The 15,080-nt window shown below is 42.7% G+C and overlaps 3 protein-coding genes across 3 annotated transcripts in view; 2 read left to right on the top strand and 1 right to left on the bottom strand.

Annotated features, from left to right (window-relative positions):
• The window catches only part of LOC136425739 (dynein axonemal heavy chain 6-like), a 51,422-nt gene extending 47,587 nt beyond the window's left edge, over window positions 1-3,835 (top strand). The window contains exons 63-67 of the mRNA XM_066414679.1: window positions 23-208; window positions 799-859; window positions 1,091-1,254; window positions 1,966-2,188; window positions 3,087-3,835. Of these exons, the coding sequence (XP_066270776.1) occupies window positions 23-208; window positions 799-859; window positions 1,091-1,254; window positions 1,966-2,188; window positions 3,087-3,190 (738 nt within the window). The 3' untranslated portion in view covers window positions 3,191-3,835. The remainder of the gene's footprint in view (window positions 1-22; window positions 209-798; window positions 860-1,090; window positions 1,255-1,965; window positions 2,189-3,086) is intronic.
• A 1,108-nt stretch (window positions 3,836-4,943) lies between these two features.
• On the top strand, window positions 4,944-10,709 carry LOC136425144 (serine-rich adhesin for platelets-like). Its single transcript, XM_066413942.1, has 5 exons — window positions 4,944-5,015; window positions 5,143-5,204; window positions 5,837-7,211; window positions 7,782-8,024; window positions 8,499-10,709. Exons 1-5 carry the CDS (start codon window positions 4,944-4,946, stop codon window positions 10,707-10,709), a joined length of 3,963 nt encoding a protein of 1,320 aa, XP_066270039.1.
• Window positions 10,710-11,975: 1,266 nt separating this feature from the next.
• The window catches only part of LOC136424937 (intermembrane lipid transfer protein VPS13A-like), a 79,347-nt gene continuing 76,242 nt past the window's right edge, over window positions 11,976-15,080 (bottom strand). The window contains exon 88 of the mRNA XM_066413587.1: window positions 11,976-14,766. Within this exon, the coding sequence (XP_066269684.1) occupies window positions 14,713-14,766 (54 nt within the window). The 3' untranslated portion in view covers window positions 11,976-14,712. The remainder of the gene's footprint in view (window positions 14,767-15,080) is intronic.

Raw genomic sequence — 15,080 nt, 5'->3', positions numbered from 1 at the left:
TACTTTGCACATTTTTTAACAGAATTCGCTGAAGCAGCTGCAGAAAGCCATCAAGGGTTTGGTGGTGATGTCAGAGCAGCTGGAGATGGTGTACGTGGCATTCCTTAACAACCAGGTGCCCGCGCTGTGGGCCAACTCTGCGTACCCCTCCCTCAAGCCCCTGGCTTCATGGGTACAGGACCTCATATACAGAACTGCCTTCATTGATGTGAGTACCTGATCAATGATTACAAACATTTCTAGTGCAGTACTCAGGTTCTGTGGTTTTATAGATGAATTAGTACAGGGGGAGTATCAAAAATTGTTTATCTTTAGATTACTGCTGTACCCAGGGCAAAGATCTTCAAGGGGGAGACCACGTATACCATAGACCACATTGTTCTCTGTCTCACCCCCAGCGCTTTCTATCTATTTCTTGAAACTGCACTTTCTTGTTTTTACCCAATGTAAAATCGAAAATAAAAACAAAAAAAAGTTTAAACTAATAGGCTGTAATGCTCCCTGTAAAAAGTAAACAGCCTTTCATGGTAAAAACGGTAATCAGAGATGACAGACTTCACCACATCATAGATTAGGATATACAGAAACTACATTGGACATTGCAAAAACACACAGCCATTGAGCCTAAAATACTACTTCACTCCAAAAACACTACTCCAGCAAAAGAAAATACAAGGCTGCTTCATGTGTATTTACGATAAAAAGATATCATTCAAACATCTTGCCAGATCATTAGAAAATGCTTGTTATGTGTTGAGCAGAATCATTTCTTTGAAAATGTTTGTATCTTTCTTCCAGAACTGGATCCGTCAAGGCCTACCCAAGTCTTACTGGCTTTCTGGATTCTTCTTCCCGCAAGGTCAGCTTTTTGATATAATGTTAACTTACCAACGCTGATGAGCTTTCTAAATAAAAACTGAAATTAAAGAATTGAAAGTCAAAAATCTAAATCTAAAAAACACTGAACAGATGAGCTTTCGTGATGATTGCAAGGTAATAAAGTTGTTGTTTCCAATTAATATATTATATTTGCTTGTGAGTGTAGCTGTTTTAACCAAAACTTTGCACTGTTTTTTCCCCACTGCTTTAGGCTTCCTGACAGGCACACTGCAGAACTATGCCAGGAGGTATGACTATCCCATTGACGCCCTCAGCTTCCAGTTCAAAGTGATGCAGCACTACCGGGCACAGGCGGACGTCTACGAAGCACAGAAAAATCTGCAGTTTGGTGAAGAGATGGAGCTAGACAAAGAGGTAGGAACTTTTCTCTCTCTCTCTCTCTCTCTCTCTCTCTCTCTCTCTCTCTCTCTCTCTCTCTCTCTCTCTCTCTCTCTCTCTCTCTCTCTCTCTCTCTCTCTCTCTCTCTCTCTCTCTCTCTCTCTCTCTCTCTCTCTCTCTCTCTCTCCCTCCCTCCCTCCCTCCCTCCCTCCCTCCCTCCCTCCCTCCCTCCCTCCCTCCCTCCCTCCCTCCCTCCCTCTCTCTCTCTCTCTCTCTCTCTCTCTCAAATTTTACGTCTTTTATTCCCCATCATATAGGGGTTGGACGTGCTTGCACATGGATGGGAGAGCCCCAGAACTCCTCATCAAGTGCAAGTCTTTTTTGTAGCAAGAGTTTTTACGGCTGGGTGCCCTTCTTAACGCCAACCCAAACCCAAACCCTACTGCTGGGCTTCAATGTTGAAATTAGGCAGATTTTGTACATGTGAGATTTGTGACATTTTCTTAAAGTTTTTATGCAGGCAGGGCTCAAAATACCACCAATATGTTACATCTTTATTTATTTATTCATTTATTTATTTATTAATCTTGGTGAAGGCTTTTTCCCTCCTCCTGCACCAGTTTTTTTTATTGTTTATCATATCATATCATGTCTTTCCTTGTTGTACAAGTAAATAAACAATGTGTCAAACAAACAAAAAATCTATTATTTTTGACTTGACATTGACCTTTGTGACCTGTTTGTCAGATTGATGCCCCAGAAGATGGCGTCCTTGTCCACGGTCTGTTCTTTGACTGCGCTCGCTGGGACGACGAGAACTGCGTCGTGGGAGACGCTCTGAAGGGCGAGATGAACGCGCCGTTACCCATCATGCACATGGTGCCACGCATGAACTACAGTCCTGACGCCACTGACTACCCCTGTCCGCTCTACAAAACATCGGCAAGGGCTGGGGTCTTGTCCACTACTGGTGAGTAAACTGCTGCTTCTACACTACCAAATATTTCTACTAAATTCTAGCATGAATTTTTCCAATAAGAATTTTCTAGACAAATAAGAAATATTTGCTTTCCCTGCCTTATCATAAGATTTTGTTTTGTTTTGTCAGAATGTGGTATTCTTACAGATTCTTTCCTTAAGATATTTTTTCTTGAAAATTTGATTCTACAAGAATAATTTTCGAAAACAATTCTTGGATGCAATTCTTGTTTGTGCTTAAAAGAGGGATTCTTGTATACAAAATAATATTCTTACTGACAGAAAAATTGTCTTTGTAGAAGGAAAAATAAGAAAAACGATTTTTGGTAGTGTAATAATGCTGCTCTTTAACCTTTAGCGCACTGAATTAGCCAAAAACGCATAATCAAGTACCACATTCCCTTTTGGTTACAGAGTTAGGCAGCAAGGAGAAGGTTAAATGACGGTCATTTCAGTTCAATCTTATTGTGAAATCAACTGGCAGAAGTATAGTACAATGTCTATACAACTGAATTGCTTTGATGTTTCTATCCACCTTTGAATTTGTTACAGTTTATTGCAGCTCATCTATCCTTCTTTGGTAAGAGAGACAGGCTAAATGTGTTTGCAACAAGAGGGGATAGAAACATCAGGATGATTTTAAGTTTCAATTTGACCTACCGTATTGAACATGATCAAAGTGATGTTCACAGGTCTGTTCAAGTTGTCCCGAGTATGCAAATAAGGTTCATGTAAATTAATCAAACTGTCTTGTTTCTTGAATAGCAAGGTTCTTTTATTCACAACCAAGGCTCTTGTAAAATGCTTGGTTGTGAATAAAAGAGCCTTGCTATTCAGTCATTCGCCAACGTGATGAAATTATTCACGGATGTCTTGTTTCTTCCCCACAGGCCATTCCACCAACTTTGTTGTCCCCGTCTACCTTCCCTCGAGCCAGCCGGCCGACTACTGGGTCAGCATGGGAACAGCACTGCTGTGTCAGCTGAATGAGTAGACCGTGTGCTGGCAAACGTTTAAGCAGAAGTGTACACTTTTCTGTAATGTAAGAATTGTTACAATTGGATCTTTATAATTTTGTAAATAAAAAAGTACCTCACAGCTGTAAGTGCCTTACTCACATATTAGGAATTCAGTGCCTGGTACATAGAATTCTGTTTGTTGTACAAAGGATGTGCCGAGTTATTATATCATTGCATTTTGAGCCCTCTGTATATGTAATTCCGCACAATAATACAATCTATCTGTAGCATTTGTAGTGTATCTGTTTTGACTAATTCAGGATTGTGAAGTTGTATTTTTGTACTTGTGTATCTTTTGTTTCGAGAAGTTCCACTGAATGATATATCAGCTTGTACTGATCATCATTTTGAGACTTGATGTTAATGATAAAAGTAAGTCAAGTTGAGTTAGTCAAGTATACAATGTAGAACAGTACATGCATTAGTGCCAAGGACTCTATGTAGTGTATGAAGAGCCTATAGATGTTCTCATTTTCTGCCAATTTAAGGGAAAATGTCTAAAAACATATATTTCAAACACTTATTTGGAACCAAGACTATGAATATACAATGTAAAGTTTGCTGCTATCTGTGTGCACATTTTTATCTAATCAACACATTTCACAACCTATAGAAGTATTATAGTACAAATGTAGTAACTGACCAAATGTTACATGCATGTAGTTGAGTTGTGTGGAGTGTAATCAATTCTATTCAATATATGTCAGTTCTGATTGGTTGTAATATGTACAAGTTGATTTTTGTTGTGTGAAGAGCTGTGACTTTGTCATGTTATGGTGAATGGGTTTTGTGTATATTTGTTAAGAGGGTTTTTCTGGGTTTATATGCATGTGGTACATATGTACTGCTGAAACAATGATTTACCAACTTTGGTGTGTGCGTACATTTTGGTCAACATAGATCGTATCTGATACTAGATTGTAAATGTTTTTGATGAAACAAAATGTATTTTTCTGGTACACAGTTTTATTTCCTGCTGCACTGACAAGTTAAGGTTGATTAAACTGGGAGACTGTCACATGGTCTGATTGTGTGATTTTTTTTATTTATTTTACAGGTGGTTATTATTAATCTCAATGATAGGAGGGATAATATATATGATCAGAATGTAGCCAAGTATACCAGGTCAACCCTGCTACTCTTATCAATAAGTGTGTTCCTGGAATCTTTAACATGCAGACTTTTTTTGTAGAGGTTTTAAGCAGTGTTTGAATATGTCTTCATCAAAAAAGCAAGAAAAACTTTGCCAACTCATGTATTGCTCAATGACCATCCTACCACATTGATCATCTGATGTTTATGATATTCATAAACTTCAATGATGTTCTAGTAAAGTTGCACATTACACAATAGTATTGGCTGCCGCTAGTGGAAACATAACTTTCACGAATGTTTAAAAAGCACCTACTAGATTCTGCATTTATTTTCAATACGATGTTTTTTGTTCTCGAATGGTGCCCAGTTCGGGGTCATCTGGGGTAACGCTAATCGAACGCCACTCCCGACAATTCCCTGTTCCAGAACACCTTCATGTCTCAATTCGAACCTGGCAACCGTTTCTGCTTAGTAAACATTGTAGAAAACACCTTCGCCACGAACGCACGCTTTTCTTGTACGTGCCCCTGGCGAGTGGGTTTAGCGAGATATCACGAAGAGCCAAAGATAGTTTGGTGTCAAATATGGCAAAACCGGTAAAGGAGAGGAATTACAGTGCCCATTTGGCAAATGATGTCGACAAGTCGACGAAACAGAGACAGTTTCTCCACAGAGAAGAGCGAGAGGAAAGGGAAGGACGGTCAGGTGAGCATCATCATATTTTCGTGTCAGATTGACAGGTATCCATCACTTGTTGATTGATCTAAGTGCCTACTGGTAACTAACAAAAGAATTATCCTTTCATTAACGGTTCTGTGTGCTATTTCTCAAGGAGCGGTCCGTCCACAGCGTGCAGATGAGGACCAAGCTTTCAGTACCCAGTCTGACAACAAGGTAACGACACTCACGGTTCATTATAACCACAAAACACACTGTAACGTTACTGATGTTAGATTTACTGACTACGAAGAAATGTGTATGATTCAAACACTCCTTATTGTAGTCAGCCTCGCTAACAACACACGCAGTTCACTAACTTACGATACCGGTAGTGTATCAAATGTAGATAGTGAAAGTCTACTATAAATGCTATTCTGTGGCCACTGACATGTGTGTAGCTTTCTTGTTATCTGTTCAACACTGTTTCCTTGTCGATGTGTGCTTTCTTGTCTGTGGATGGTGTTCAGCACCAAGGACAGGCATGTTTAGCTGTATGTGGATAGTATTCAGCACCAGGGACAGGCATGCTCATCTGTGTGTGGATAGTGTTCAGCACCGGGGACAGGCTTGTTCACCTCCTATGTGTGGATGGTGTTCAGCACCAAGGACATGCATGCTCACCTCCTATGTGTGGATAGTGTTCAGCACCAGGGACAGGCTTGTTCACCTATGTGTGTGGATAGTGTTCAGCACCAAGAACAGACATGTTTACCTGTGTGTGAATGGTGGTCTGCAACAGGGACAGGTTCGTGTGACTGGTTTTATTTATCCGATTATAAATGACTGCTGTTTATATATGTTCATAGTCGTAACGTCGTACATTTACAGACCGCCGTACCAACGCGTAGTGTTGACACAAACCGCAGAGACCGAAGGCACAAACCCCACAGGTCGCCTTGGCTGTCCAGCGACGCTGACTCCGAGGACTCCTCGGGCGATGAGGGGACCCCCAGCCGGGGCAGACAGCGTCACAGGAAGCCTCACTCACACCGCAAGAAGTCTTCCACGTCTTCGGCAGCTCACCTCCCCGCTGTGCGGTCAAAAAAGGAAAAGAGGCGACCGTCTCCCCCTCATGTAGTACTGAAGCTCCGCCGCGTGGCGTCGTCTCCTCACCCGACAGCCAAGGGGACAGCCAGCGCAGGACGTCACAACAAGGAGTACGTTGTTGTGCGTGGAAACAAATCTACGGGCCATGGTGACACTGGGAGCCTCGAGCAACGGTCTTCCAACACGGACGAGTCCTGTCGCGAAGTACGCAAAGTCGACGGCAGGCGTCGCATTTCTTACGAACAGTACAAGGCTAACCTCAAGAGATCTGCCGTTCACAAGAGCAAGGTGGTTGCTAGAGCAACTTTCGTACCATCTGCGACTGCCCACACTTCTGAAGTCTCGGATGAGACGAATAAGAGGAACACTACTGATCGCCGAAGCCTATCCGAGGAGCAACGACTTGCAGAAGTCACGGCTAGAATCCGGGCCCGCAACAGGGCCATATGTCCCCTCACGGCAGAGTATTCGTTAAAGAAGATGAGCATCCATCCACGCCGCCCGACGTCGTCCCAACTTGAGGCAACTAAGGGCTCAGAAACTCGCCAGGGGTTGAATGCACGTCGTACAATCAATTCTTCTTCATATCCTGTTGTTACTAACGCTACAGGACCAACCCAGTCCAAACCTCCTTCCGTTGGGGAAGACGTCAGGGCTAAAGCTGTACGTCACGGGCATGACGTCATCACGTACCAGCCGACGTCACCAAGATCCCGCACCGGGATGACCCTCGCCGACTTCGTCAAAATGGCGAAAGAGAAGGGCGGAAAAGACCAGATACTGAAGACGCTCGCCGCTCAGCGAGCCAGTGAGAAAGCTGTGAACTCCGGACGAAATGGTACGCGCTACGCAGAACCGCCCGGGCCTCATACCGCATGTACAGCGGAGTTGGGACAGAAGATGCCGGTTTCCTCAACTCGTCCGGATGGACGTCATCAACACAAGCTGAGCCAGCCAGGGATGCCCCCTAGCGGCCAGAAGAATACAGCACCCCCCGTGGTCCCTCCGTTGAGTACCGTAGACAGAGCTGACAGGGGACGCTCTGGTCATGATGCTAGAGCTGAGCTTTTGCGCCCTAGCCGCGACCCCGTCTGGAGTAGGCGTGATGAAGGCTTCCGACATCAGTCGCAAGAGGTTAGTCATTCGTATTTACTATCTCTTTATTACCATCATCTTGAATACTCGAAAGTATGCTTAAGATTTGAAACCTTAAACAAAGTAAAATTCCTTAATTCTACATGTGACGGAAACAGAGTGCCAAAGTAGGGGAAAATTAGTTTCGTTGAAATGTGCGCCATTCTTTATTGTACTCACAGTAACTAGTTAAAAGATACAGTTCTTTACTACTCGTGTGACAGATTTCCGGGAGTGCTCAACCATGCCCCCCAGCGGCGACGGCTGTCGCTGCAGCATCTCATGACGTACAACATAGTGTCCGGACGGACAGCCAATCAGAACCTCAGACGTCACGACCTACACCTCTGGAGGTTCTTCAGGTCGGGCTTCTCCCTGATAACAAGACATACATTCTCATCAATATTCATTACTCCGATGGCCACTCAAACGTTGATTGGCTGCTTCTTTAGCACTACTGACAGCTCTTCCATTGGACGAAACCTCAAGCTGAATGTACGTTCAGATTTTCAGTTGCAATGTATATGTGATGGAAGTTAACCTTACAGTGACCTTTTTTTTTTCTTGCAGAGGGTGAGGGCCAAAAACAAAGTCGCTCATAAAAGTAGTACAGGCGGGGAGCCTGCGAAACGTCCAAACTCCGTTTTGTCCTGCAACATGGAGACTGATGCACGTCGTCATGACAACGGCATTGGGATCAAACGTGCCGACAACGTGCCGCAGCTGACGTCACAACGTAAACCTCTGACATCACCACCCAAACCTCTGATGTCACCACCCACACCTCTGACGTCTCCACCGTCATCTGTACAGGTCATTATTCCCACTAACGATAAAAATACATCAGCATTTCATATTGTATGTTTTGAATAGTATTTTTCAGTACTTAGATAATCTTCGTCTTTGAGTCACCTAAAAAAAGTTTTTTATTTTATTTACCATTAACTGGTCACGAAGTGTGGCTGGGTGTTTATGATGTTATTTTATCCACATCCTTAAAACTGACACACACATATCGTCAGTTACGTTAAATCCTATGGAACTGATCCATCATCCCATGCCATTTACATATGATGATGATTCTAAAAGTGAAAGTACATTAAGAGTTGTTTGGCCTTGTCTTGAATTGATTTTCTTTTAAAGACTACGTCAAGACATCCTAAATTGTCTATCGTTAGTCACTGACGAAAGACAGCGGATGCTGTCTGAAACGTCTGACTGTTTCAAAATTCTATCCAGTTGCTCGAGTAACTATTTTTGGCGTTGTTTGGCCTTTTTTTTTTACAGAAGGTGGATGCCTTAAACGACAAGAACAACAGCCATCAGCAGGTAGAGACATGCGCAGACAGCCCAGTGGCGGACGAGCCCGCCAAGCGCCAGCACTCCGTTTGGTCCAGCGACTCCGAGTCCGAGGAATCAGACGACGAGTGTTGGTGCATGGAGTGTTTCAAAAGCCGCATCATGGGCTGGAGCGTTCCTCACGTGGACAAGTTTGCTGCTATGAAACAGCAGGCAAGCGAGGATCAGACCGACACAGCAGTAACAGCATCGTTGTCAGCAGGGGTCGATGCGACAGCAGAGAACGAGGACAGCGCTGAGACAGCCGTAACGATGTCTACGTCATCGGAGATAACGGTGCCAGAGAAGAGCCACGCTGTTGCCATGGCAACGACAGCATCATCGGTTACTGAAAGATATGTCAGACCTACGACAGAGAAGACATCAGCAGAATCCCATCGGCACGACAGCACTGGAACAGCAATGTCGGCGCCTTTGGTGACACCCACGGCAGCTGTCCTGTCGGAGAGCGCTGCGCCAGCAACAGTGACGCAACCGCTGGCACCTTCGACGCAAGAAGATCAGATCACCCTCGAGGAAGCATTAGCAACACTGCTTACGACAGAAAGCGAGGGCAGTCGAAATTCAAAGACTACGAAGCAAGAATCCACAAAACGTGACACACCATCACAAGAATGTTCAGAAATGAACAAGAACACAACGGAATCGCCTTCATCCCCGTCCCAGGAAGAATGGTTCAAGGTATTTCTGGACGAGGCGTTCGGTGACTTCCGCCCGGTTTCTCCGACGGGGTCTCTCCACTCCTCCTTGTTCGGCTCATCGAAGTCGTCGTCGGAAAACCAAGCCGAAATTTCACAAGACACGACCGGTCAGAAGAAGGTGCGGTCATCTTCCGAAAGCACACAAGGCAGTGGCAGCAGTTCCTCGAGCTTCCGGTCAAGCAACGACATGGGCAGGGCACGCGCTAGGAGAGCGGCGTCTAAGAAAAGGGCACGAAGCAGATCAGATACTAGCTCTGGCAAAAGTGAAAGAGGCAGTACAAGCGGCACAATCACGCCCTCGAGCTCCCTGTCGATCAACGACTTGTCACAGCGTGGTGACAAAATCACTAGTCCTAAAAAACGGGCGCGAAGCAGTTCGAATACCAGCTCCGGCAAAAGTGGGCGAGACAGTGCCAGTACTACTACAACCTCGAGTCCCATGTCAAGCAACGGCAAGTCACGCCGCGGGGGCAAAGGGACTGGCCCTAAGAAACTGGCGCGAAGCAGTTCAAATAACAGTTCTAGCAAAGATGGACGAGGCAGTACTGGCGCTAGTTCGTCATCATTGAGCTCCCTGTCGATTTGCCGCAAGTCACGCCGCGGTGGCAAAAGGGCTGGTCCTAAGAAGCTGGCGCTAATCAGTTCCGGTACCAGTTCTGACAAAAGTGGCCAAGGCAGTACCAATACCAGTACCCTGCCAAGCGTCGACAAGTATTCACGCCGTGGTGGCAAAAGGTCTTGTCCTAAAAAGCGGGCTCGAAGCAGCTCAGATGCCAGCCGTGACAAAAGTAGTCGAGGCAGTACCAACACCACGACATCCCTGAGCCACTTGCCAAGCAGCGACAACCAGGCGTATTGTGGTGGCACCAAGAAGCGGGCACGAACGGCCCTAGATGGCAGTGCAAAGTGCTCCAAGCCGCCCGGACAGAACAAGCTTATGTCGATGTACTACAGCTGTGAGCCCATCGACTTCTTCGCCCCGGATGAGAAGAGAGATGACGGCGACGATGGCTACGAGACGCCATGGAACTTCGGCGTCACCCCTAACCTGTCCCTGAGCCGCTCTGACGGCGGGCTGTGGCACTCCTGCAAGCCGGTAAGAAGCCTGAGCAAGCCGCCGCCGCTCCCTCCTCCTCTATACCACCCTCGTCCACCGGGGCTGGAGCACATCGAGGACAGCCCTCCCCCGACCAGCCCGGGCTCACCGCGCCACCCAGAGTACCCGCTCCGGTTCGGGGCGACGGGGAGGAGCAAGCCGGCCCACTACTACATGGCGCCGTACCACAGAGTGGGCGTTCTGGAGCACATCGGCTCCCCGCTACAGTCCACCTCCACCTGCCCGGACCACATGGTGGCCAGGTACCAGAACTACCTGTGGATCGAGCCGTACGACTGGGAGGGCACGGACATGTGCGACATGTTTGACGCTACAGAGTAGGGGAATTGATGTGGCAACAGTAATTTGTACTTTTTAAAGATTTGTAATTATTTTCTTCAAAATCACTTTGTGTTGCACTTTGTGTTGATATAGTGTTCATGTACGTGTGTTACATATTTGACGCCATAGAGTACGGGATTGGCATTGATGTGGTAACAGTAATTTGTACTTTTAGATTTGTAATTATTTTCTTCAAAATCACTTTGTGTTGCACTTTGTGTTGATGATTCTGCAGTAAATGTGTTCATCGTGACACTCTTAGGTCATCAAATGTGTGCAAAAAAGCAAAAGAATCACTTTACCGCTGAGACTATATCTAAACCAGAACTGTACTGTACTGTAACTTCATATTTCACACCTTACGATGATACACATTTTCTGACTAGTTACAGTAAGGTAGAGTTAGGTTTGCATCCTGAGAAGTACCCCCTTTGCAAGCTCATGTTGATAAGTGATAAAAATATGGGTCTACCCATTGTATGCTCTCTGGCTAAATTTGGTGAAACATATAGCAGAAACATGCCTTAAGTCTCTCCACCGCTGAGAATGTAAACATAAACATAAATGCATGAATGTCTCAGCCAGCCTAGTAACTTATTCAGTTCTGCTAGAATGACATTAATGTTGGACTGGCAATCACATTTGTAGCATATATAATATATATATATATATATATGTACTTGGAAAATGTCACTGATGGATTGACGTAATACAGTTGGAACAGTCAGAAATAAGATCATGGTTGGTGTTGTTATTTGACTATCAGATTCTACATGGAGTTTGTGCATGTGGCCATTAATTAGTATTATTAGTCTGCAGGTGTTGTTTAAAAAAATCTCAGATGTTTTAAACATGACGAAGTTTTGACGGCTTTGCCACCAAAAACGTCGACTGCAAGCATACATATTTGAGATTCTGTATCATATTAAGTACATGTTACACAAACAGTGCCTTAAAGCTTGCTTCCTGTCATCCTGCAACTTCGATTACAGATATGTATCAATGCAAATGTATGTAATTTGCAAAAGAATGGCGTGTAGTGTACCTTTTTGGATGTTACTGGATGTAACATGTCTTTATTGTAGTTGTGCCGACAATCTTTTAGTTGGCATGGAACTTAATTGCACACACACACACACACACGCACACACACGCGCCGTCACACACACACACGAACACCATCACACACACACCCATACACACCGTCACACACACACACACACACACACACACACACATACATACATGGATGGATGAAAATTAGTGTCAATTTCAATTGGTATTTCAACCATTTATTCATACCTATGTCATTCTTCATTGTCTGTATTTCAAGCAAAAGTAACAAATAAGATGTTGCTATTCCAGAGACAAAAGTATATACTGAACAGCCACCAGACTCTTACAACTGCTAAAACAGCAAGTCATGTTGAGTAAGTTTGCAACAACATCGAGTATAGTAACATCTAACGACAACGATTGTACCATAGCAGCTATCTTGACATTACTCAGCAGCAAGGGTGTACAATTTCAGCTGTTTTTAACAACCTTAAAGGTTCATTTTGTAGCATGGGTGCAAGCCTATTTAGTTTAAGCCTGTCACACATAGCCGACCATGGCCTCCCGACCTTCTCAAGACCATGGTTGGGAGTTAGTCATGAGCAAGGTCATCTGTGGTTGAGAGTTGGTCGGGGAAGTTACCTACTAGTCTTTAAAAGTTGTCTGTGCCTGCCAACTATGCGTTTGAAGAGCAAGAATGGGAGCCCTGGTAAACTATATAGGATGGCACCAAGCTACCGATTTTGCAGCTTCGCACAGAAACATACATTTGTACACATGCTTATCAAAGACAACAATAGCTGACATGGAAAACGTCTTGACATTTTGCCTTCCTCATTATAACATCTTCAATAGAGCCATCTCACCTATAAAGCACACATCCTTAGATAGACATAACAAACAAAGAGCATATATTGCTTTATATGTAACACTCTGAATTGATCATGGAAATTCTCTGTATAGAGATTTTATATATTTTCTTAAAGGAATATCAATTATATCTTATTGCAACATGTCAATTCCACTCAAAGCTTCAACTCATTTTGTCTCTTAAATGCTAAAGAGAGGAAAATAGCCTTATAAAGCATTGATTTTCTCAAGTACATGACTGTGTGTGAATACATGAAAAGTGATAAAAAGAAACACGTAGAAATGTGTTTTCATGATACACATATTTTTCAGAGGTTAGCAGTCCTATATTTTTGGTAGCTACATTTTCAGATTCTTGTGAAATCTTTCAACTTAGGCAGAACATTATCAAACAATGGATTCCAAACATGACTTAACATTTGGATGGAATATTTGCACAAAAGTAATAAAACTATAACATTATATTATGTGATTGTCACTATTACTCAAAACCTGCAACAGCTTAATACATTTGTAAGTGTTATACCTTTCCAAGCAAAACTATCATCATCGTTAATATATCATATAAATGGAAGATAGAAATTAGGCATGTCTAAAGCACAAGCAAGCATAACAGATGTTTGCATGACAGAAAAATCATGCTAAAGCAAACAATATTACTTTGGATATTCCATTTCTGAGATATGACAGAAAGAAAACAGATATTCTTACAAGTATGTCATGCTTTTCTGGAAGCAAGTACATGTATAGCACTTTCTCTCATGTTGCAAATAAAAAGATGTAAATTTTGCAAAATACAACAACGTATCAACTTCAAGTTTAAAGACATGTCTGTTGTCTTCAATTCAAAGACACACTTCATTAAAGATAAACATTCAAGGCTAACTTTACACATAACCAACCTTCAGTATCCTAACTCTTCACCTAGTAACCAAGTCAGATAGGGAGTTTAATGGCAGCTGGAGAGTACTAAGGGTTAAAGGTTAAGGTTAAGGGTTGAATTCGACAGTAACATTTTACCGACTTGCATTTTTTTTTACAAGAACTGACATTTTTCTGCTCTTACCGGTATATCTACCATGTGGATCATTTTATATTATTGATGTTAGTCGTTAATGATAAAAAAATTCTCTTTTGGATCTGAGATTGTGAATAAGGACAATTTGAACTTTTTATACACAATCTCGGATCCAAAAGAGAATTTTTTTTATCCGCAGGTTAGAATGTACCTACAGATACATAGACTTAATCAATCACTAGTTGATGCTAATTAAATGTCCCCTGTATGTAACAATCAATTTATCAAATTCAGTCTCAGTCGCAAAGTATTTCATATGATAGTATGGCACCTGAGAAAGCTTTTAGTTTATTAAATCACCTATTCAGATCAGTGGCCTATTCTACATGATATTTGCTATTATATATCAACATTGCTCTAATTCAAATTATTTCCCAGCCACCATAAGCTGGAAAAAATCTCCTAAAGTTAGCTTATGACTAATATATTGCAATGCTAAAAAAAGGACAAAAAAATTCTTGTTGTATTGCATTATCTATGTTTTCTACAAGCTAATATTGTCATATCAAGTAGAGAGATACTCATAACACATTTCTTATTTAAATGACTTTAAAAATCATAGCTCATAGCTTACCTATAATCCATTTGATCATCAATAAGTCTGATTCTCCCGACAATGTGACAAATGCTTGGAATACTGTTCAAGAAAATCTGCTCCTAAATATGATCCATACACTTAAAGCAGCCAGTAAAATAAAACTCAAACAAATTTTGATTAACAACATTGGTGAGGCCAGCTTTCTTTTGGTCAAACTGTGCATTCTGCTCTCAGGTATCTACTAAAAAGTGCAAAATAGCCTCGCACATTAGAGCATTTATTGGACAAAACAGACACAGATTTGTTAGTGTTCCCTGTACCTAATAATGTTAGATATATGACACAACATCTACATTGCCGACTCCCACTACCATTATGACTTGCCACAGGAAATGCTGTAAGTTTTGATGCAGAGGTTCGGTGACTCTGAAGTTGTGAGGTGATGAGAATGGCAGATCTTCCTATTTTGGTGCGATGAACTTGTCCATTGCCTCCTTCAGTTTTACCAGGACATGCTGTGGACAAAAGGAGTAAAATAAATTTAGATAAGTTACACAATATACTCATCAAAATAATTTCCAAGCAGATGTAAAAATGCAAGATTGCAATGCTTGTCACGCCTTTGAAGGCTTTTTGCTCAGGGATCAGGAGCATGAGAAACAGTATGATTTTGCCATTCTACATCTGCTTGGAGATTACATGCAAACACATGTTTTAAGTAAAACTAAAAGACCAAGAACACTGAAAAACATGTTGTTAAACACTTTTCTGTACAACAAACATTGCTACCAGATGTTAGTAAACACAATCATGTTGGTAAGCACAGTTC

This window comes from Branchiostoma lanceolatum, chromosome 19 (genome assembly GCF_035083965.1).
Source record: "Branchiostoma lanceolatum isolate klBraLanc5 chromosome 19, klBraLanc5.hap2, whole genome shotgun sequence".
NCBI lineage: Eukaryota > Metazoa > Chordata > Leptocardii > Amphioxiformes > Branchiostomatidae > Branchiostoma > Branchiostoma lanceolatum.
The sequence above is the reverse complement of the archived record's forward strand: the minus strand, read 5'-3'. Positions and strand labels throughout refer to the sequence as shown.